At 42.3% G+C, this 24966-nt stretch overlaps 1 protein-coding gene across 1 annotated transcript in view; it reads right to left on the reverse strand.

Moving 5' to 3' along the window:
• Positions 1 to 24966, reverse strand: part of ABCA12 (ATP binding cassette subfamily A member 12) — a 142747-nt gene that overhangs the window by 58030 nt on the left and 59751 nt on the right. Inside the window, exons 21-32 of the mRNA XM_035138968.2 lie at positions 24155 to 24245; positions 23051 to 23230; positions 18385 to 18700; positions 15433 to 15547; positions 9630 to 9959; positions 8238 to 8307; positions 7998 to 8132; positions 6352 to 6507; positions 4726 to 4912; positions 2633 to 2851; positions 1682 to 1878; positions 411 to 571 (exon numbers count right to left, since the gene is read on the reverse strand). Of these exons, the coding sequence (XP_034994859.1) occupies positions 411 to 571; positions 1682 to 1878; positions 2633 to 2851; positions 4726 to 4912; positions 6352 to 6507; positions 7998 to 8132; positions 8238 to 8307; positions 9630 to 9959; positions 15433 to 15547; positions 18385 to 18700; positions 23051 to 23230; positions 24155 to 24245 (2157 nt within the window). The remainder of the gene's footprint in view (positions 1 to 410; positions 572 to 1681; positions 1879 to 2632; positions 2852 to 4725; positions 4913 to 6351; positions 6508 to 7997; positions 8133 to 8237; positions 8308 to 9629; positions 9960 to 15432; positions 15548 to 18384; positions 18701 to 23050; positions 23231 to 24154; positions 24246 to 24966) is intronic.

Here is a 24966-nt window from a genome sequence, read left to right on the forward strand (position 1 = left end):
GGGAAATGGGGTGGTTTGTCACTATATTTCCTGGCCTGCTCGAAACATGCATGGAAATGTACTTTTCTCCAGCAACTCAGGAAGAAACATTTTATTATTCTAAACAGCCAAATGAAACTATAAAAGCTAAATTTTCAAAGGAAGTGTAACTGGACAAGCAGTTGGCCATTTCTATACAAATAGCTAATTAAAACATTAGTTATTTTAGAGAAGTTATGCGATCTGGTCTCTCGATTTTACCATTTCCTGTAGATTCATAACAGTCACTGGATAGCTTTAAAAAAATCATTTTCATTAGATGCCCTTTCTTCACTTTCCTCCTTAACTCAGTGCAACATCAGGTTCAAAAACGATTAGATATTTTCACACCCCGTAACAACATTCGAGTGTTTTGCATAACAATTCCAAACCTTTCTTTTAGTCAGGGTCAGGTGGTATCCACTGCCAAAAGTTTCCTTCAGGTAGAATGGGGACCCACAACACTTGAGCCCACCATGTTCCAAGAATGCAATCCTGTCACTCAATACCTCTGCCTCATCCAAGTGATGGGTAGACAGAATGATTGTTCTGCCTGAAAAGAGCACACAGAAAAGGCAGCATATATCAATCAATATGTTGCAGAGGTGTTGCAAACAGCAGGGAATGTGACAGGGAGATGGGAAACAGGGATTCAGTGTGATGGTGTCTGCTCTCTAGGAGATGAATTGCTCAGACTGAAAAGCAGGCCCTTGTCTGAGGCTTTATAGGGCTGTGTGGGGCTCAGACGATTGTAAATGGCATCCTCTGGGCAATCCATTTTGGCCTGCAACTCACTGATTATGAATCCTAAATTAGCGCTTTTGTCACTTGAGAGTAACTCTAACTCTGAGGTTCCATCTCAAACTCTTGTCTCTCTCCTCTTAGTTGCTGCCTGGATGGAGACTGGAGAGAGCTGTCAGGTGGAAAACAGGAGAAAATCTTAATCTGTATTCCTGGCGTGCATGTGTATGGGAAATAGCACTTTCTGAGTGCTTGACCCAACACAGCAGAGTCATTAATCGACAGGCAAAGAAAGACAAATTTTTAGGCACACTGAGAGCCAGTGTGGTGTAGTGGTAGACTCCTAATCTGGGGAACCGGGTTCGCGTCTCCGCTCCTCCACATGCAGCTGCTGGGTGACCTTGGGCTAGTCACACTTCTCTGAAGTCTCTCAGCCCCACCCACCTCACAGAGTGTTTGTTGTGGGGGAGGAAGGGAAAGGAGAATGGTAGCCGCTTTGAGACTCCTTTGGGTAGTGATAAAGCGGGATATAAAATCCAAACTCTTCTTCTTCTTCTTTGTTGATAGATCACATCAGTAAGTCAGCAGTTATTGCAAACCCCCTATAACACATGTATCTCTGTGCAGGGGACTAATTAATCAGATATTATGTATGTACCTTACTGTTGTTGTTTTTTGTAACTAACAATCCAATAATATGTACTCTCTGTGTTTTTCTTTTTCTGTAATGTTTATAATGCTACTGCTGAAAACCAATAAAAAGAATACTTTTTTTCATAAGATTACCTAACACTCCAGACATGAGTTTCAACAATGATCCAAGCTCACCCTCATCCCCCCCCCATTTTATTGCATGTATGACAGTATTAACTTCTACTTTTGCTTCAAACAGCCAGGTTGTCAACTTTTCTGCCCACATTACCTTTTCTGTTTTTTGAAATAATCTCCCAAATGCCTCTCCTTGAACATGGATCAACCCCAGTAGTTGGTTCATCCAAAATCACCACTTTCGACCCTCCAAGGAGAGCAATGGATATTGATAGCTTTCTTTTCATTCCTCCTGATAAAGAGCCGGTCAGCTTGTGACGATGGTTGTATAATCCAGTTTCCTTCAAAGTCCTTCAAAATAGCACCCAGGAAAAGGTAAGAGTAAAATATGTTTTGTTGTGTGTAACTAAAACAAAGGAACCTATATATATATATCAAAGCGCCAACGGTACAAATGAAAAACTGCTGTCTTAGAATTGGCATAATCCAAAACTGTGATTTAACATGCTCCTTGGACTTGATTTCATTTATCGTTCTTTTTAAGATGTTTCAGAATTTCTAGTCAATGTGTCAAGGTTAAGGGCTCAGAGCTGAATCACAATGTATTCTGGCCTGCTTCCAAGCATCTCAGTGACGCAAAGAAGCTACAAACTCATTTTGATTGGATGGCAAAGGTTGATTAATATCTCCAAAGTGGCATGAAATAGCCTTAGAAAAACTGGTCAGTAAAACCAAACAGAAAGGACAATAATAATGAGGAAAAGCTACTATGCAAAAGCTACTGTTCTTGGCAACAGGGATTAGCTTGTCTTGGATTAATGTCATGAAACCCTGATTTCACCACCAATATTTCAGTATTATTGTGACTCAGCCAAAGGAAAGAAGCACATTATGCCACTTTGGATACAGATGTCAGCTAGATCTTGACAGAGAAAATCTGTGTGGAGATAAATGTTGTGATAACAAAGCAGCAAAACCTAGAAAGAACATTATTGGATTTTTCTTGTTGTCTGCAGCTAGGGATGTGGGGGAGAAAGTTTGTATCTCATTTTAATGTGAACCCACCAAATTCACACTTGTTCTCCATATAACCACTTTGATGTACCTTTCTACTTCCTCGTATAACTCCTGCTTACTCCAGTGGGGCACCTTGATGTAGCCATATAAAAGCAGGTGTTCCTTTGTGGTTAGGTAACTAAACAAGACATTGTGTTGCATGCAGATTCCCATGTTTTTCCTGATTGTATCTTGGTCTGTTCTGATATCTTTACCATAAACAAATATAGTGCCAGATGAAGCAGGGAACAAGCCAGTCAGAATAGATCTAGAAATAGGGGAGATACGGAACAGTTGAGACAAATATCCAGCATTTCATCACACAAGTTATAAGAGCTAGTACAGTGTAGTCACTACACTCTGGGGTGGCCATGAGGCTGAGCTATGAATGAGGAAATCCCTTTAAATCTTCCCTCTGCCATGAACTCACTAGGTAACCTTAGGAAAACCTGCCTCTTTCAGTTTCAGCCCTGAAGCTGTAATATGGAGCTAATTATAACATCACGTCTTACGGGATTGTTATAAGGATTTCAACAAGACAATGTATGTAAAGCATACACACTAAAGCAGAACTACGGTATGTTTGCAAACACTGCTAGACGATGAAATTTCACTGCAAAGGAATTCACATCCTCACTCTGCCACAATCCTTTTAAGACCGGTTTACGTGTACACTGAGTCAGGAGAATGAATGCCTCTCTCCCTTTGATCAGCACAATGCAAGCTACGATTGATGATTGTCCAAACCAAGATCCATAGTTTTTCATTGACTTGGGTTTCCCTTTGATAACTAAAACATTTTGCAGTTTGCATCCCTTTCAAACTGATTATTTTATTCTTAATTTTAATGGTTGGATATGTATGGTTTGAACTGGGTACGATAAATGGAATTCATTAAATTGTCCTGAGGATTCGGCTTCAGAAGTAGGGGGGATGATTTTAATATAAAAGGAAAAAATAAAAATAAGATAGATCATTTATGATTTAAAATATATTGCATTCCTGATAAAAAACAATAAGTTAAGAGAAGAAGTATGATATATAATTATGATGAATTAGAATTGAATTAAGGTGAGGATTTGGAATGAATAAAAATTGTATAAATAAATATATAATCATATGTATAAGGTAGTAAAATTAGGAATATGTAAATGGATATATGATGTGTGAAAATAATTGTGAAAACTGCTGTAAGGATAATTAATAGGGAACCCAGAGGGGGAGGGAACGGGGGGGGGAGTCTAAAGATTAATGATAATGGTTAGAATCAAGAGATTTCTCTTTTTTCTTTTTCTTTTTTATGCTATTTTTTTCCTTGTTATTAATGGAAAATGAATAAAAATTACTTTTTAAAAAAACAAACTGATTATTTTTTAAAAATCAGAATTTAAATGTTTCAAAATGGTCAATATGGAAAGCTATTGTGACAAAACTTCATTTCAGCTCTGTCATAAGGCTCCACTTTGCTGACAGAAGGCAATCGCAATCGACTGATCTGTAATCTATACTTCAGATCCTGAAATATATTTTAGTTGTTTGATCAGAGATATGTTCACGCAAAACTGGAGCTCCACACTGAGATATCATGCACAGAACAGGATGTTCATAGAGACTAGCAAAGGTGTAAAGCTGCTGGATTTACCCCAAAGGACTTCTGCTCCCTGCAAATTCAGACGGTCTTAGTTTGATGGGAAATGACAGCCACTGAGTTAATGTGGAGGATGCCTAATGCAAGCTGTTGCTGCATGATCATTCTCCCACTATGAGCATAAAAAGAAACACCAATTCCAGCTGCTAACAGCACCCAGTTCTACAATAATTCAACAAAATGGGAACCTTTAGCATCCACAAGTGTTACTGCTGATACTTTTGTTGGCCTAGGAACAGAAAAGCCAGCAGAAAAAATCAGTAAAAATAAGAAATATGCTTTCATTTGTGAAGGAAGGGAGACAGAAAGCTGCTGAGATAAATAAAGAGCATTGAAAGTATGTGGCATAAACTTCAAAAAAGCAGATCTCAAAGACAACAACTGATCTGGTCTTGAAACATAAAAAGATGTTACTGATTCTGGCTTTTATCCTCACTAGCTACAAAGTGGCATTTCTTGCAGTTCGAAGCAATCCCTCTTCAAAGAGAACCTACATTGTGGTAGTTTTCCCAGCTCCATTGTGTCCCAGCAAAGAAGTTATGTTTCCTTCATAAAAGTTCAGGTTGAGATTCTGGACAGCCGCTTTGGATCCATAGACCTTTGTGATTCCATACAGAGAAACTCCCACTTTTAGGTCAGTAGGCTCAGGTTCAAGGTTGGAAGGCAGAGCACCTTGAACAACTATAAAACAACAAGAATGGAGAAACCTTTTACTCAGATGGTGGGAATTTGCATATGGAATATATGGACAGCTATAAGTAAAAGAAAACACCAAAAAATGTGTTAGTGTGTGTTAAGTGGCATGAAAATGTAGCAACACAGGTAGGTATGCAGGCAGGATGGCCTCTGGAGCTGGGAGTTCAAAATTGTGTTTTGTTTTAGGGAGAGGAAAGGGGCGTATGTTGTGGATATCTGCTACTGCCCATATTTGACATGTCAAAAGAAGAAATGGAAAACACAGCTGTTTGGGTGGATACTAAGACTTCTTTCTATGAAAATTAGATGTACATGACTGTACAGCGACAACATTTTGTAACCAACTATGATACATCAACGTGGGTTTTAAATAAACAGCAGATTTAACAGCAAATTTAAGAGCAGTGAGTTGTGGTTGTCTCCTCCTCCCCCCCAAGAAATATATGGTTCAAGATGGGTCGTCTTTAAATAGGTGGAAGATTAATATGGAAATTATACTGTGTGTATATATCTAACGACGAACAATTCCTGGTTCACCTACCTGTCAGTCATCACACACACACCCTGCAAAATCAGCTTGAGGAGGTAATTTTTGCCTTGGGATTTTACAATGCAGAGTATCCAAATAACCTATCCATATTTAAGTTTGCAAAACATGGAAACATACGTATTTCCATATATAGGCAGGGTCAGGTGAGGAATATAAACTGTTGCCTTTTGTCATGACCCTTGAATCTAGAGGTGCTCTGGAGAGGGAGTCGGAGGTTGTGGGGAAGCGCAGCCAGATTCAGGGCACAGAGCTGACTGAGGAAAATAGGAAGACCCTTGGGCCTGAGACGGTTGGACAGGAGCCCTCAGAGGAAAGCCCCTCCAGGGCTTGTAGGGCCAGAGCCTGGACACTCACGGGTACCTGAGCCTGAAAAGCCAGATGCTTCCCACACATCACTAGTCTGGGAGAGCACCAGGAAGGAGACTATGAAACGGCGAACTAGCGTCCATCTTCTAAGGTTTTCTACAAGGAGGTGGAGCCTGGAGGAGGTAGTCTGGAGAGAGAGCCTTGAAAGGTTGCAGTTTGCTCCCAGCCTTTGTTGAGCAAGTTGCTCACTTGCAGCTGTTCATGGTCCAGCCTCACCACATTAAACTTTACCCTTCGTCTCAAGATAACTGCTCAACTTTGAGTTCTGGAAAATATCTATGTTACATTTCAGTACAAGACTAATGGTTTGATTAAAGCGGGAGCAGGCAAAGTGGCACCCTCCAGATATTGTTGGACTACAGCTCCCATCATCTTTGACCATGCTAGCAGGGCTGATGGGAGTTGTAGTCCGAAAACATCTCAAGGGCACCTTGTTGGGTTCCCTGGCTTAATGTAAGCGAAACTATGAAATAAATATTCACCACATCTAAAAACTTGGAGTACGTACATATCTTTTCAGGGAATGCTGGCTCTTTTCTCAAGAAGAAATTGGTGAAAAGAAAGTTTTTCCTCTTCTCACTCCACAAGGGGATATAGCCGTAGCGCTCTGCCCAGTAAGATGGAAGGAGTGGAAAATACCACGGGGCTGCAATACCATACTTGCCTGTTTAAAAAATGAGAGAGAGAGAGAGAGAGAGAGAGAGAGAGAGAGAGAGAGAGAGAGAGGCGCTAAGAAGTTGGGAAAAGTTACTCTATAGCATGTGACGGTTTGAATTAGGTTTACACGGTCTATACTACTGCAAGTCCAAAGAAAGTGGTAGTGTGAGTTCAATGTGATTTCATCATTTCCCCACTTGTGTGCTTGTGTGCTATGCAACCTCTGATTTCTTCCCTAATTTCCCAGGATTATATTAGTATCCTAAGGGTACCCAGACCACATGGATAGAGGGCCACAGGGCCAATGGCGTACTGAGCCCAGACATTACCCGGTGTGGCACCTGTGCGGCACCCTGTATGGACTGCGCATGTGAGGCATCCTGCGCATGCACACTCTGTACAAGGTGCTGCACATGCACAGTCCGTATGGGAGGCATCCCGTACGGACGCCACGCGAGAGCGGTAGCCCATACGGATGCCACACCCTCGAAGCAGCGGGGCTTGGCTTGGGAGTTGTGGGGGCACATGCCAAGTGTCACCCCCCTCCAGGGCGGCCCCCCAACGCATCCCCCTTACTACGCCCCTGCACAGGGCTCTAGAAGGACTGTGGCTGTTTGCTGCTGCCCAGCGAGGGACTTGCCTGCTGCTGAGGCCTGGCTCCTTCCATCTGGGCAGAGAGGGCTCTGTTTTTGTTTTTTAAATTGCTTTTATTTTTTATCTATGTCACTTTAAATTGTAACTGATATTAATGCTGTATTCTCCGTTTTTGATTTTACGATTTATGTAGAAGTTGTTTTCCATTTGGTTGTATACTTTTTGATGCGTTTTATTTATTGCTTATGACTTTTGTTATGTTGGAAATTATGTAAATCTTGTCATGTTGTAAGCCGCCTTGAGCATTGTTTTAACTATGGAAAGGCGGCATACAAATAAAATGATGATGATGATGATGCCACTATGTTGTCGAAATAATTACATTAAAACACACACATGCATTCCTGAATTCATCTGCTCTAGAAATAGATTGGGAGAGCTCACCATAATTTACATATGGGAAATTATGAGTGATACCCATTCTGGTTATGACATTTGTAAGTACTTTGTGTGGCCATTCGTCATGCAAATACATCCTTCTGCACAGTCCCTAGAAGCAAAGAATGGTAGCATGTGCAATAATATAGGGCACATGACATTTGTTAAGCACTTGAATGTGCAAGGGAGAGGATGCCGTCAATAGAAATTATTATCATTGTCATCATCAACAACATCATCATCAACAACAACAACAATACCCCACACATCTGGCTGGGTTTCCCCAACCAAAGAATGACTTTGGTGGCTTCTTTGTGGTAACAACACAGTGGGGCTGCTGTCCATAATCTGTCCCACCTAACACAAGCTTGATAGACAAATAATGCCCTTATGAGCACCCTAGTAATTGTGTGTGTATGTGTGTGTGTGTGTGTGTGTGTGAAAATTCTTGCATGCACTACTTACCGGGAAAAACATTCCTAATGTACCAGCCCAGAATGAAATAAATAAAAGAATCTATCAGAATTAACCAGCACATCCAGCCAAAATTAGTCTCGTCTCCAGACATAGGTGATTTATACATATTATCCCACTGCAGGCCTAAAAAAAGAGAAAAGATCAGATAAAGACCATTTCTACATTAGCCCATGAAACAGATTGCATCAGGGCTACCCAGAGAAGTGACCACCTAAGAAGAATCCTTACCAATGCCCTGTTCTTCATAGCGGGCAATGTACTGGCTTGCATAGCTGAACGCAGTTGGAGACAACAGGCTCTGGAAAAAGCAGGGGGAGAAACAAACACACAAAAACCCGACTGAAATATTTGCATACAAATATCCAGGTAAACATAGGAAGATGGTGCAGATTTCAGAGAAATGTAAAATATAAGTATAGATGTAAAATTATACCCCCATGATTCAGCTGAAAATGAAAGTATTTTTAAAAAACAAAAGAAGGGAGAGAGTGGGGAGATTAGAAAGAAAGCATTCTTGAGAGAAAGAGTACAAAGAAGTCTTGGGAATCATTCTTATTATCACCATAGACTCTTCTTCCTACAAGGAGATTAAGGCAATATCCATGCAGTTTACCCTATGAACTGGCTTACACACAGACACACACACAGACACACACACACACACACAGAGAGAGAGAGAGAGAGAGAGAGAGAGAGAGAGAGAGAGAGAGAGAGAGAGAGAATGTTCTAGGGACCACTGACTGAGCTTCATGACATGAGTGTGCTTTTTTGAATTCAGCATTGCACATCCAAACCAAATATTCTAGACACTTTGCCAATTCTCATCTATTTTACCCTGTATTGGATAAGAGTAAATATAGAAGTGTTAACTAGGGCTGACCCAAGACATTTTGGCCCCTGAGGCAGACCCCAAAATGGCGCCCACCCCTTCCCACCAGGGCAGTAGAGATGAAGGAAGATCTACATCAGGAATAAGAAGGAAGGAAGATCAGCAGTAGAATCTGCTGGCCCTGTGAACCCTGCTATCTGGAGCAATTGAGCCTAATATTACACCAGTGCCAAGGGCCTTCTGGTGGTTCCCTCGCTGCGAGAAGCCAAGTTACAGGGAACCAGGCAGAAGGCCTTCTCAGTAGTGGCACCCACCCTGTGGAATGCCCTCCCACCAGATGTCAAAGAGAAAAACAACTACCAGACTTTTAGAAGACATCTGAAGGCAGCCCTGTTTAGGGAAGCTTTTAATGTTTAATAGACTATTGTATTTTAATATTCTGTTGGAAGCCGCCCAGAGTGGCTGGGGAAACTCAGCCAGACGGGCGGGGTATAAATAAGATATTATTATTATTATTATTATTATTATTATTATTATTATTATTACTACTACTACGGTTGAGAGACAAGCCCAATGTGCATTTAAGTTGACAACCCCCCCCCCACAAAAAAATCTTGGTAAATGACGCTTTCCCAAGCCTTCAGACGTCTTGAACTACAATTCCCACCAGCCCCACCTAGCACTGCCCTGCTGGAGTGGATGGGAGTTGTAGTCCAAAACTTCTGTGGGATCCAGGTTGACTAAGGCTGCCCCAGCACCTTCACACATCTTAACACAGCTGAGAGGTTTACCAGCAGGCTCTTCACGGAAAAGCTCACGTGATTCTCAACGACAAGCAGGACGATGAAGGGGAAAAAGGTCAAGATGTAGATGAGACAGCCCACCAAGGCCGCAATGTTGGTGTTGTTGAAGAAGACGCTGATGAGGTAGCACATGGCAATGATGGAGAAGCTGTAGTCCAGGAGGTACAGGAACAGGATCACAACGTTTATTTTGGAAAGGACATTCCCAACTTTGAGCATAACAATGAGAAACGTGGTAGTAATTAGGAGAAAGGTGGCACACTCGATGAACCAGGCGATGAAGTGACTGCTGGAATTGACACCCATCATCTTCATATACTATGGAGGGAGAAATAATAAAATGATAGCCACTTAATTGAATTCAAACGTGTGTACTAGTTATTACTATTATTTATTACAAAAACAAATTTAGAGACCAGTTTCAAAGAGGTGCACAGGGTAAAAACAGAATAAAACACAGAAACACAAACTCAAAGAAAAACAAAATCAATTTAGCCAACTCTAAACCACAGAGCTTAGGGCTTGCCAATCAGAAGGTCGGCTGTTCGAATCCCCACGACGGGGTGAGCTCGCGTTGCTCGGTCCCTGCTCCTGCCAACCTAGCAGTTCGAAAGCACGTCAAAGTGCAAGTAGATAAATAGGAACCGCTACAGCAGGAAGGTAAACGGCGTTTCCATGTGCTGCTCTGGTTTGCCAGAAGCGGCTTTGTCATGCTGGCCACATGACCTGGAAGCTATACGCCAGCTCCCTCGGCCAATAATGCGAGATGAGCGCGCAACCCCAGAGTCGGGCACGACTGGACCTAATGGTCAGGGGTCCCTTTACCTTTAAAGCAGTGTTTCTCAACCTTTTTTGGGCCACGGCACACTTGTTCTATGAAAAAAAATCCTGCGGCACACCAACTCTGTGCCGCCCTATATTTAGTTTAGTTTGGAGGGGAGACGTAAAGCATGCCACTGAAGAACTGCTGCGCAGTAGCCAGGCGGACCCACCAGGCGCAGAGCCTGCGGAGCGAGCGGGGACACGTTAGACGGCACGCACAGACCCCAGGCGGGCAAACACGGGCGCGCAGCTGCCGCCGCCTCCCTCCCATCTGCCCCAGGCAGCCGCCGCCACTCTGGCCTGGCGAAGGGAAGCCCTGCGCAGCCTTCCCCGCCTGCCTCCTCCTCCCCAGGCGGCGGCACTCTCTCTGGCCTCCGGCTGGATGCCGACTCTAAATTTTGCCGCGACATGCGGCGAAGGGAAGGGCGATTTACATTGTCACGTGCCTGGCGACTGCCAATAGGCAGCACTGACCTGCCGGAAAGGAAGCCGGCTGGGTCACGACGCGGGCGCTCGCCTCGCGTCGTGACCCGGCCAGCTTCCTTTCCGGCGGGTCAGCAACGTGACAATGCAAATCGCCCTTCTCTTCGCCGCACACCAGCCAGCGTCTCGCGGCACAGTAGTGTGCCGCGGAACACCGGTTGAGAAACGTTGCTTTAAAGCAATAAAACCATCTATACAAACACCAAAGTATTAAGCGCTGTTGTATTCTAAAAAAGGTAAAGGACCCCTGACAGCTAAGTCCAGTCGTGAATGACTCTGGGGTTGCAGTGCTCATCCCTCTTTACTGGCCGAGGGAGCTGACGTTTGTCCGAAGACAGTTTTTCCGGGTCATGTGGCCAGCATGACTAAGCCACTTCTGGCGAAACTAGAGCAGTGTACAGAAATGCCATTCCCGTGGGAGCGGTACCTGTTTATCTACTTGCACTGCGTGCTTTCAAACTGCTAGGTTGGCAGGAGCAGGGACCGAGCAACAGGAGCTCACCCAGGTAAAAAAGGTAAAGGACCCCTGGACGGTTAAGTTCAGTCAAAGCAACTATGGGGTTGTAGTGCTGATCTTGCATTCAGGATGAGAGAGCCGGCATTTGTCCACAGACAGTTTTCCGGGTCATGTGACCAGCATGACTAAACCACTACTGGCGCACAGAGGACCGTGATGAGTGCCATAGCGCATGGAAACACAGTTTACCTTCCCGGCGGAGCAGTACCTATTTATCTTCTTGCAACAGTGTGCTTTCAAACTGCTAGGTTGGCAGGAGCTGGGACAGAGCAACGGGAGCTCACCCTGTCACGGGGATTCGAACCGCCGACCTTCCAATCAGCAAGGTTCAATGGTTTAGACCACAGCGCCACCCGCATATTCTAATTATGTATTGTAGGCATAGTAAGATGGCCGTTGTCTCTTCTTCTAAAATAGAGGGAATGACTGGTGGTCTGCAGCATTAATTTCAGTTTTACAGTCTCTGAGAGAGACATGTCGGTCCTTACCAGGAATGCCCACTAAGCTGAATGTGCGCACCTTAATGAATTGTGAGAAATCAGATGCTTGAGGTCACTATTACCTCTCCAGTTCATATTTCTGCAAACTCTGACTAATGGTGTTGTAGAGGTTGCCTTACAAGGCCAGTGGGCTATGTGTGCATTGATAGGTTACAAGTGGCAATGGCCCAAGCTACCAAGTGTGCTCCCAGTAGGGATTATTGACTGGTGCCAGTTCAGCAATAGCTCTGCCAACTTCTTCCAACAAGTACTGTTTCCTGCACCAAAACCTTTAATGTACAGTGGTGCCTCACTAGACGAATTTAATTCGTTCCACGGGTCTTTTCTTATAACGAAAAATTCATCTAGCGAATCCCATAGGAATGCATTGAATTTTTTTGAATTTTTTTTTTCCCCATAGGAACGCATTAATTGAATTTCAATGCATTCCTATGGGAAACCGCAATTCGCTGGATGAATTTTTCGTAAAACGAATTCGTCTAGCGAGGCAACCTCCGCTCGAAAAAACCTTTCGTTAAGCGGAAATTTCGTTAAGCAGGGCATTCGTTAAATGAGGCACCACTGTATTATGATCAAAAAGTTGGAATCGCTAACTTGCTAAGTTATGAAAAAAATGAAATAAGTAAACTAAAACCATGGTGGAGTTCAAACTGAGTGGCACTTACCTCCCAAATAGGTAAGTTTCTCAAAAAGACCAGCTATTCTAAGACTTTAAATGGCCAATCTGCTGAGCAAATCATGCACCCCACCCTAAAATTCACTCCATTTAACATTTCCAGGCTGTTTCTTTGGAGGGAACATTTATAACTCAAGGATTAGGAGGTAGACTTCCTTGTACGACATCCTTGAATGCTATTGCATGTGTGAAATATTTTGCTCCATTTGCCCCAAATATTTTGCCTGGCTATTTTTTTAATTCAGCATAAACAAGAATGTGTGGATCATTTCTTATGTTGCATCGTTGAGCCGCTTTAACACAGCTTCTTCCCTGGCAAAAATGTAATACGAGAGGTGTGAGAAAATCACACTATAACTCCTCCTCATGCCTGCATTACCACATTTTGCAAGAGAGAGTTACTCTGGCATGGCCAAGACTCTCTGAAGCTAACCTCCGACAGAGCTACTCTGCCCTTTTCCTACAAATACTCTGAGGATTAGATACACAGATATAACTCTACAAAAGGTGAGACGCTCCACACTTGCTGCTGTTCTAATATTATACAAATGACATCAGAGCTGTTTCACAGTGGAACGGACTCCCTCTGAAGGTGGTGCCCTCTCCCTCATGGGAAGTTTTAACGCAGAAGTTTAGCTGAGATTCCTGCATTGCAGAGGGCTGGACTAGATGACCCTTGGGGTCCCTTCCAACTTTACAGTTCTATGATTCTGTGAAATAGTAGTATCTCTGTGGGAATCTGTTTGCTCAAAAACAATAATTTTCTTTGTTTAACCCATGGAATCGATTGAATCGCTAATGAAAGTGCTGAAAGTCCCACTGAGTGTTAGGACCACACAGGAACATTTTTTAGCAGAAATAGCCTCATATTTTAAATAAGTGTGCACTAAATTGAGAGTAGTTGGGCTAAGGCAATACCGGTAATTGATTCTGTGGAAGTGGATGCTGTACTTCATTGACTACCAAGACAAAGAATTACAAAGCCCTTTTGCTCCTCTGGTGGGAGTTCAGTTTGAAAACTAAATCAAGTTAAGAAGGGGAAAGATTTTCACATTGATCGCTATGTTGTCTCAAAGGAAATCTAATCTTGCACATGACTCACAGCCCACTTGAGATAATAAAACAAAAAAACACCATGGTATGTAAGAGGTCAGGGAAGTAGAATCATGTCAGAAGAACTGATTATGAAAGAAATAATTTCTTAACAACTCGCTGATGTATCTAAAAAAATACGAACAGCTTCCAATCACTGATCATACTAATGACCTTTCTTCTATAATCTATGGCTTTCTTTTAGCACCCCATAATCCAAAGAACCCCTTTCAGGCCCGGCTCTAGGGGTAGTCTCGGTGGTGCGGGGTGCCAGGGCGTCAGGTTGGCAGGTGGGCGCTGCGCCCGCCCACCAGGGTGGGGGCACCAGAGCAATCTCTGCACCAGGGCGCCAGGGCGCCCGACCTGCTTGAGACGGCCCTGACCCCTTTGCTGTGTGCAAAAGTTTTAGGAGCACCGGAAGCTGCCTTACAAAAGGTCGGACCATTCACACATCGAGTTAAGCATGGTCCCAGCTCCTGCCAACCTAGCAGTTCGAAAGCACGTCAAGTGCAAGTAGATAAATAGGTACTGCTCCGGCAGGCAGGTCAAAGGCGTTTCCATGTGCTGCTCTGGTTCACTAGAAGCGGCTTAGTCATGTTGGTCACATGACTGGTCACATGCGGACAAACGCCAGCTCCCTCAGCCTATAGAGTGCCACAATCCCAGAGTCATCCGCAACTGGACCTAACGGTCAGGGGTACCTTTACCTTTACCCTAGAATTGCATTGTGGTGAAAGAAGGGTAAGAAATATTTCAAAGACCAAATAATGTTAAATATGCATAATTAGGAGTAGGAACAAAGCATCTGCTTCTGCTTTCTCGGTTTCTCATTTTCCCGATCTTAACTTGAGTTCTCCACATTTTGCATCAATTTATAAATGAAATTGTAAAAATCTTCATGAAAATTTATCAGCATTTGAATGCAAATTTCTCCTATTAAACTCATTTTATATGCAGTTTTGTCCAATGTACACAATTTTGCAAGCAATGTCCCCCAGTGCAAAGAGTTTTCACTAATATATTCATTTTTATGTATACTTTTCCTGAATATACAGTATGCATATTTTCAAACATTAGTTGGAGAACTGCACCGCAAAATGGAGATGTGTTTCAATTCACATACTGTTTCAGAAAGTGCAAATTCAATAGCTTCAGTTTTCACTGCAAAGTGAATTGAATTTCTCCTGCATCCCTACATAGGAGTGATAAACAACATATCTTCACGATCAACTGCTAGGTCCCTCTACATCAGGCATCCCCAAACTGCGGCCCTCCAGATGTTTTGGCCTACAACTCCCATGATCCCTAGCTAACAGGACCAGTGGTCGGGGAAGATGGGAATTGTAGTCCAAAACATCTGGAGGGCCAAAGTTTGGGGGTGCCTGCTGTACATTCTTGGAGAACTAACTCTGTTAGCTTTTAAAGGTGCAGTCTTGTTGGTGGTCTATCTCTCATTCTGAGAAATGAACTCTGAGACCTGCATTCTCAGGTCTTACCCAGGAGCAATCTCCACTGAATTTGCTTGTATGAATTGTTTTGGAGAGGAGCTCAGGGCATATAGCTTTCATAAATGGTTTCTCTGTCAGCTTCTGTGAATAAGTTAACAGGGAACCCTATAGACTGGATTCCTTCCACCCAAGGTACTCAGACTCTGTCAGGTACAGCCGCAGGGTATGGTGAATACTCAACACTTCAGACTACCTCGTAAAGCCTCAGGTCTTTTTCTTCAACTAGTTTCTTCACAAAGGCTGCAATGTAAAGTATCCAAGCAGCCATCAACATGAAAGGAAGGGAGTAAGTCACACTGGTTAGGAACCTGTAAAAAGAAAAGCAATTATTTAGCTGCAAAGGCAAAGTATGTTGGATTAGGAAGGGATAACTAACATGGCTTTCAACATAAAAACCTTTGTTTTTTCTCTAAAACTTGGACCATAGTTAAAAAACATTTGGCTCATTCTCGGAACTGGTAACTACATTCAATGAAAGAATTTTTGCTATTACAAAAACCTTTAGCTACTGGTTTGTGGCTCTTAGAGTCCCTACATTGGGCCATGTTTTGTGCCTGACCCTTCCTTGACTGATACTTAACATTCCTCTGTATAAACCTATGTAGGGACAAAGGTATAAGGGCTCTCACACATTTGCAAAATTCTATGAAGTTAGAGATGGGAAGCAGTTTCAATTTTCAGCATCAAAACAAAGCATATTATTTTTTGCCATGTTTTGCAGAAATATCACTTGACGTTGTGATCTTCTCAGGAGATGAATATGAAATCGGCAATAACATATATGCCAGACAAGTCCTGTCCTAGTCAAGTTCACTCAGACGTATATCCTAATGTATTCAATATGGCTTATTCCCTGGCAATTTCCTGTGTATACAGGACTGCAAACTTAGATTTACTTCTGATGCCTGCTTCTTGGGAGAAAAGCAATGACAAACCTAGACAGCATCTTAAAAAGCAGAGATATCACCTTGCCGACAAAGGTCCTTATAGTTAAAGCTATGGTTTTCCTAGTAGTGATGTATGGAAGTGAGAGATGGATCATAAAGAAGGCTGATCGCCGAAGAATTGATGCTTTTGAATTATGATGCTGGAGGAGACTCTTGAGAGTCCCATGGACTGCAAGAAGATCAAACCTATCCATTCTGAAGGAAATCAGCCCTGAGTACTCACTGGAAGGACAGATCGTGAAGCTGAGGCTCCAATACTTGGACCACCTCATGAGAAGACTCCCTGGAAAAGACCCTGATGTTGGGAAAGATGGAGGGCACTAGAAGAAGGGGACGACAGAGGACGAGATGGTTGGACAGTGTTCTCAAAGCTACCAACATGAGTCTGACCAAACTGCAGGAGGCAGTGAAAGACAGGAGTGCCTGGCGTGCTCTGGTCCATGGGGTCACGAAGAGTCGGACACGACTAAACAACTAAACAACAACAGACATGCATAGGTATGATTTGTAAACTGAATCATATTTACGTGGAACTAAGTCCACTGAAAATGATTATTTTTGCAATTATTTATTGATAGAGCATACATAGTATGAATTTGGTATGGATCCACTTGTATTCTGAATTTACTTACACAAAACACTTAGATCAAAGACAATTTACCATTAGCAATGCCTAAAACAGTGATAGTGAGAAATCGAATTTAAGAAGGGGAGATTCATATCTGAGAAGAAAAATTACTTAATTCTTAAAATTAAGATACAGGCAGCCAAATGTTGCAGGATTCCACTACAATGGGTGTGTGCATGGGTGTGGGTAGGTAGGTGGGTAGAGGCTGGCATAAGAGAAAAGGAACATTTTTTCAGGGTTTTGCATCTTGTTAAGGCAGCCTATGAAGGCATAAATGAAGCTTGGGTACATTCAGATGTAACATTCTCCATGAGTTGGATCAAAGCACAGATTGACATTATATCCAAACTATCAAACTGTGATTTGAATGAGCCATCCAAATCAGGATTGCTGCTTTGGTTTGCAGGTCGTTCTTGATCGATTTGCCAGTTGTCACATTATAGTGATTTTATCTAACCAGGGAGTGTTTTAGCAAGGAAGCCTGATACAACTGGTGAGGTTGTGAGTGGCCGTATTTCTGTCCCATTAAAATGTTTATTTATTCATTCATAAAAATATTTATGTAACACTATATCAGAAAATAGTGTTATATAAATATTTCTATAAATATATCATACAAAATAGGGATGCGGGTGGCGCTGTGGTCTAAACCACAGAGCCTAGGGCTTGCCGATCAGAAGGTCGGCGGTTCAAATCCCTGCGACAGAGTGAGCTCCCGTTGCTCGGTCTCTGCTCCTGCCAACCTAGCAGTTCAAAAGCACGTCAAAGTGCAATAAGTTAAACAGGTACCGCTCTGGCGGGAAGGTAAATAGCATTTCCATGTGCTGCTCTGGTTCACCAGAAGCAGCTTTGTCATGCTGGCCACATGACCCGGAAGCTGTCTGCGGACAAACGCCGGCTCCCTCGGCCAGTAAAGCAAGATGAGTGCCGCAACCCCAGAGTTGTTCACGACTGGACCTAACGGTTAGGAGTCCCTTTATCCTTTACCTTTACTTATATCACAAAAAATCACAGTGTTTTACAACAGCCATATCTATATACATTTTTTTAAAAACTCTCATAAAAATGTAAACTCAGATATCAACTGCTATTGAGGAAAGATGCATTTCTAATTGCCTGCATCAGCTTGGTGGCATAGACCAGTTTTCAGCAGGCTTTTGAAGGTTAAAACAGAAGGCACCCCCCAAATCTCTGTTGCATAACATTCCACTGGGCTGATGACACTAAAGGCTCAATTTCTTCTTGCTGTCAGATGAGCCTCAGCTACTTGGAGAATGACCAATGAGGCACCTGCAGGTGATCTCAGTGACTGAGCTAGGATATAACAGTTCAGGCACTCCCTCGGGTACACTGGACCTAAGTTGTAAATTGGTGCAAGGTCCTTGAACGTGGCCCAGTAGTAGGTGGGCAGCCATGTTGGTGGCTTCATGCCCTCATCCAGGAGCCCCATTCTGCACCAGATGGAGCTTCCAGACTAGGCCCAAGGGCAGCCCCATACAGAGCATACTACTGTGAACGCTCTACCATTCATTAAACACTCTGCTTATCATGGTTTAGTTAGCAGACTTACATGTCTTTGTTGTAGCAGGGGTAGGGGGTAGCCTGAACTTGTACTGCGATTTCTTCTGCTGTTTTCCCGGTCTGCAGTTCAATGATTGCTCTGTCAATGCTGTCCTGGATGTAGACAAATGCTCGGCTGTAGATCTGACTTTGTGAGGCTGAGTTATGTGGACCCACCGTCCAGATTTTCTCTCGTATTCTTCTGGTTGTTTGGGAAATCTTGCTGCTCATTCGGATGGTGTAGTTGACTAGTGGTGGGAGGGAAAGACTGCCAGGAATTTCTGTCTCCTCCCTCTTTCTGTCTGAGAATGGCTTGAAAATGATACCTTTTAAAAGAGAGAGAGAGAGAATTGCATTTCACTGCAGCAGGGCTAAAGTGTCAGGCGTAGCTCTAGCGGCTTTAGCTCAAACGTAACAGAGTTTCTATATACAAAGCAAAGCAAAACAAATCCTTACTCTCTCTCTCACACACACACACACAACCATCTGATACAGCACATCTCCTTCTAACTCTCACCTACACCACCACCACACAGAACAAATGTGCTAGCATTCCTTAATAACAGAGTTCAGTGCTGACCTTCAACCAATGAGAGAGTAGTTGCTATGTCTCTGGCAGAACTTGGCTTTCTGCCCAGTCTTAATTGGCTCACAGTTATTAGTTTGAGAAGCAAGAGTCTGATTGTTTCCCAGAGAACCAATTAAGAGAAACCTAAACAGTTCTTGTCAGTAGGTTCCTTACTGGGGTGTGGGCCATCAGCAAGTTGACCCTTGACACTAGCCTTGAACTCTGGGATGCAAACTCAGAGGCCTATAGACAGGAATCAGCAGTTGTGTCTGTTGTTGGTCCTCCTCACCAAGCTTGGTCCTCCCCACCAAAATGTACTCCTCAAATTAAATGTGTACTTGCCTCTGAAGCAAACACACATTTACTTTTCTCTCCCCAGCCCTGCAACCATGCTTCAGATAAACTGGTCACCTTTTATTTTATTTTTCAGATATCTTGCAAGTTCCTTAATTAAACATTTGTTCAGTAACCACTAAAGAAGAAAACCCAGTAATTTGGAATCAAACTCATGCTTGCTTCATTTTAATAGAGAAACATCCACAACGTTTCCCAGGGTCCCCTTGCGTATTTAGACCCAGAGACCTTCCCCCTGAATAAAGATACATTTGACTCAAATTTTGGTTTGGTTTTTGGCAGAATTTAGGCCACAACTTTATTGATTACAGAAAGTGAGTGGTTGCATAGGCTCTAGTTCGACTAGCTCCCTGCACCTTTGCAGGCAACGCTGACCCAGAGCACCAGCATAGGTCAGCCAAGGGTGAACACCTGGGTAGGCAAAATGCCGGATACAGACTATGTTCATCATCCAAATGCTCCCCTGGACTCAGGCATGGGCACAACCCCCTCTCAGGGGTTGACCAAACCAGTTGAGTCCCTTGATACCTTTAACGGAATACCCTTCACATAGGGATGGTGAGAGCGTTCTCCCATCCCTATCACCCCTATCCACAACCTTACAAGTTGTGACGATTTGCTACGTGGCAGGCGAAACCCAAATGGCAACAGCCAATCAGCCAAGTGGGAAAAAGTCCTTCCGTGGCTCTGTCCCAACGGCAGACAGACAACGGCATAGCATGGTCAAGCACAAAAGCCCTAAAAATAGGGAGAGGTGGGCAGGTGTTCCGAATGCCCGAGCCAAAAGAGGAAGCTCTGGGTCACATGCATGGGTATATATAGGTCCCTCGATTCGTTTGGACTGCGCCCCATTGGCCAGATTGAACCCAACATCGAGGGACCTACCAATCGGGTGTTGTGGCTGTCCAATCTTACCAACCCACAACACAGGCGGTCAGTCTCCAGGTCTCACCGCAACACGTACCCTCTTTGAGGGAGGACCCAATTTATCACATGCATCACCATACAGACATTCTGGAAATAAGTAAACTAATCTGTCAGCCATTAAAACCAAACCAATCCTGTTAAATATGTTTCTCAGTTCCTTATCACCTTGTTTCTATATGTGGTACAAGACAAAAGAAAGAACTCCAACTGAAGAGAGAGAAAATGTTTTGTCATATAGAAAATTGATAATGGAATCTGGAGATTGCATTTAATGAAAGAATTGATGCAACAGATTTGTGTAGTCATAAGTAATTCTTGTAGCTCAATAGTTTCATTTCATTTCTTATGGTAATAATGATCCCTCAGTACTCAACACATTATTCAACACAACATAAATTGTTCTAGCATGATCATATCAGTTATGATACTGATATTCTATCTCTTTTTATCTGGTAAATGCCACTAATGTATCAGATGCTATATTGATTCTGTAGGTCTTAATTGACAATGCCAACTTCTTTTGTTTTGTGTGTTCAGCTGTTCAACTTCAACTGTTTTGCTTTGTTTAACATTACAAAATTATCAAAGAATAAATAGCTAAGAAATAAAAAGCAGTTACTGCAAACTAAAAAAAAATTGCTCTAGTCTAGGGAAAGGTGGGTGAATTGGCCGAACAGGCTTCCCCTGGGTTTGATGTTCACAATAAGTCTGTGCATCTGCCAATAGAAGGATGAGTACAATTGCCCGGCCTTCTCACTGTTCCAGCTGTGTACACCCTTTATTTTGCTTCTGATCTCAAGCATGCTTTAATAAAATGAACAGGCATTAATATAATGTCTACTGCTATGATTCTCAATTTGCAAAGCAGAGTATCTTAAGGATGTTCAGTTAGTTGCTAAAGCACAGGTATACAATAAAAACACAGGTATAAACTTTAAATTATTAACAGATACCAAGGGGGCCTTTGACCTGCCGGATCTGAAATTATATTATCATGCAGCCTGTTTCAGATAGATTAAAGATTGGGTCATGTTAAAACACAGAGATCTTGGACATGGAGGGATGGAACAATCGTTTTGGTTGGCACGCCTATTTAGTTTATGACAAAGTGTCCATAAATAAGGATTTCCTGAATCATATAATTAGAAAACCCTTATATAAAGTATGGGTAAATTACCGCTGGCTACTGGAACCAAAGAGTCCCTGGTGGGTGTCTCCACTAGAGGTATTAGTGGTTAAATTTTTTTTGGAAAGAATTGGCCAACATATCAAGAACTATTAATAAAAGAACATGGTGTCTTAAAATTAAAACCATATGATGAGATTAAAGAATTGGCTACAATATCATCAAATAGCCCACTTGTTTAATGAAGACAAAAAAATAGGTTTTGAACAGAAAACTTCCAAACTGCAAAGCGAATTACTGCAGCCAAATAAAAAGATAATATCAAAAATGTATAATTTACTCCTTGAGTGGGAATTGAAAGATGAAGTAATAAAAGAAACAACGATAAAGTGGTCACAAGATTTGGGCAAGACAATACACTTAGACGGGTGGTAAAAACTGTGGAGTGTGGATATAAATTTTACAGCCTGTTATGTGATAAGAGAAAATACCGTTATAATGAAAATGTGTTATCATTGGTACCTTACCCCAGTGAAATTGGCTAAGATTTATAAAAAAATTATTCAACCTTTGTTGGAGATGTAAAGTAGAGGTGGGAACAATGTATCATATGTGGTGGGGGTGCAAGGTGATTAAACAATTCTGGACTAAGATACATGAAGAGCTGAAAAGAATATTTAAGAGCACAATTCTTAAGAAGCCAGAAGCATATCTGATGGGCTTAGTAACTAATGATATTCCCAAAGACAAAAAGAGCATATTCCTCTCCGGGACAGCAGCGGCAAGACTACTAGTGGGAAAAAATTGGAAGACAGGAAAAATACCAGAAATATCACAATGGAGAATTTGTGAATTTATGGCAATGACAAAATTAACGGCTTCAATTAGAGGCAGCTCCAAGCAAAAAGTTAAGAGAGAGTGGGAGTGTGTAGAGACATATATGGAAAAATATGGAAATGGAAATAAATTTTAATATAAACATAAAAGGAAATACTCGCAAGGATACAAGGTAATATTACAAAGGATAGAATCATTAAGTACAAACAATTTGTTAGCACAACAAGAAACAATAATATGAATACCAATAAGATCGCACATGGGTGAGGGGAAGTTGGGAGGGAGGGAAGGAGGGAAGTAGAAGGTGGTATCTGAAGAATTATTAGCAACCTTTAAGAACGTGATATAAAAGCAAAACGATATATGTAATTGGAAACATGATGATTGATTGTGGCTGTAAGCTTTTTATTTTCAAATAAAAATGAAAATAAAAACACAGGTACATCATCAGATTTGGGGATAGCTGAATTGAGAATTGATACCAGCACTGCTGCCAATGTGCCCATTGGGGGGGGGGGAAAGGTGGGAAGAGAAATAAACTAAAAATTGAAGTACGCTATATATCCAATTCACACCTGGCCACCACAATCCCTGCTGCTTCTCGCAACAGACCTTGCTTACAGAGAACCTCAGTACATTATGCACAGCTTATTTGTTGTAAAAGTTATGGCTGAATGATGTTGGAACACAGGCTACCGGGGATCAGCTTTGATTTGCCAAGTAATGCATTTCAAACCACCGATGTAACAGACCAGAATGATTCACCTCAGCCCAAAGATCCACATTTTAACACTTCATCTTGGATTTTGGTTGAAAACGATTTCATTTCGGTAAAGAAATCCAAATTCAGATTACATTACTCACTTGCAAGAAGTTCATTCTTCAAAAAGAAATCTTTTGCCACCATTTCCAGCTCCTCTACAGTCTTGAATGGACGGATACGATCAAACAACACACAGGAGGAGACATTGACTGATAGTCCTGCTAAGATGCTAAGCTCATTTATGATGTCAGCGTTATTCTGTAGTTCCCAACGTATATCATCTGGGGGTGGGATAGGGGAAATGAAGCAAGGGAAGCATAATCAGTGGTGGACTTTGGGCTCTCAAATTTCAGCAGTGCCCTGTGCAACACAAAAATCACCCCCACCCTCCACCCCCGGCCTCTCGTGCTCTATTCTACAGCATTGTTTTGGCAACCCTGCAGGATGGCACCCCGGGGGAAGCACTCCAGTTGCACCAACCTAAAACCACCTCGGCCATAATCTACTGATTATGTGATACTCTCCTGTGGAAGACACAAGAAAACCTAAAAATTAGCAGAAGTTACTTTTAGTAGTTCCTGTTCACAGATTCATAAAGCTGAAAAAGATCTAATGACTGCCTAGTTCTCTCTGAAAGGGGTAAACTTGTATCTACCCTAGACCACTTTAGACTATAGATGAGGGCTGAATGACCAAATACTCTTCCATACAAAAAACAAATCCCTTCACAAATAAAACCACACATTAGGGTTCTTCCCATTTTGGGTGTCTCCAGACAGTTAATATTGTGTGGAAGGGATTTAAGCACATACCAGAACTTTAGATTTGCACAATTAAAGTGGGTTACAGGGCTCTGTTACCCCTGAGCAACAAACCCACTTTACACAAAAACCTGATGTTTTGCAGTTTGGGAAGCAACAGGGAAGTGTGGGGTGTTCTATCCGCCCCACAAAATGCTGTCCCTTTCAGTGGGTACTGTGTCAACTAGTATGCGGCCCAAAAAATAGGTGTCTCCACAGGGTACTGCAGGTAATACACACTTATGTTTTCCTCTGGAAATCAGTGGCAACCACCCAATTATGCGAGACAAGTAATCAGAAACATCTCTAGTACTCTAGTACTGTTAGCAGTACTAGTAATCTAGTACTAGTAATCAGGAACATCTCTAGTACTGTTAGCATGCATGGCTGTGTGCAACAACTTACCCAGCTCATCAATTTGGTTTAGAAGGTCATTAGTATCTAGTTTCACCATGAGTTTGATGAACACTTGCACAAAGGGATTCTGCAGTGCATTCTACAAAATAATGGAATGAGACCTTGGTTAAACAATGTATATTCTACCACTTTTCAAAATTAGAACCACAGTTGTCAAAAAGAGGAAATGAGTCCCCTGCGAAGAAGGTACGCTCAGTTCCCAGAGAAGACACAAGCTTCTCCTCTTTTGGTGGCTGGCTTCTTATGTCGTGTAGGCCAGGCCCAGGAACTGAACCTCAAGCTTTTCATTTGTAGAAGAAAAAGGGCTGGACTAGGACCAAGCCATGGAACACACCAGGATTAACGCAATTTTGTTAATTATATACCAAGGCTGAGAACGTAGTAGGTTTTAGCAAAGATGACTGTCAAACCCAAAACTCCCTATATCTGCATTTATGGCATGCCCTTCCCTTCGCTCATATTAATCTGCCCATTCCAAAACTATGCATCCAGTTTCTGTATGTCATGCAACTGTTGCTAACTCAGTTTAAATGAAGGGAGGAATACTTCTGAACTTATGTACATCACATTGTCTGAATGATGGCCTGTTTTTGTTAATCAAAGTTCTCCAAATGATCTTATCAGTCTTCCTAGTTTCATTCAAAACAATATAGAGGAGGGGGAGGTAGTCCATATGGGAGAAAAGAGTCACAGTGGAAGAAATATGTAACACTACAGCTCAATCCTCTTTTTTTAATCTTCTTTTTAAAAAACTGTAAATCTAAACTAGGTCTGAGTACTAAGCAAATTTGGCCTCAGAA

Source organism: Zootoca vivipara, chromosome 1 (genome assembly GCF_963506605.1).
Source record: "Zootoca vivipara chromosome 1, rZooViv1.1, whole genome shotgun sequence".
NCBI classification, from domain to species: domain Eukaryota; kingdom Metazoa; phylum Chordata; class Lepidosauria; order Squamata; family Lacertidae; genus Zootoca; species Zootoca vivipara.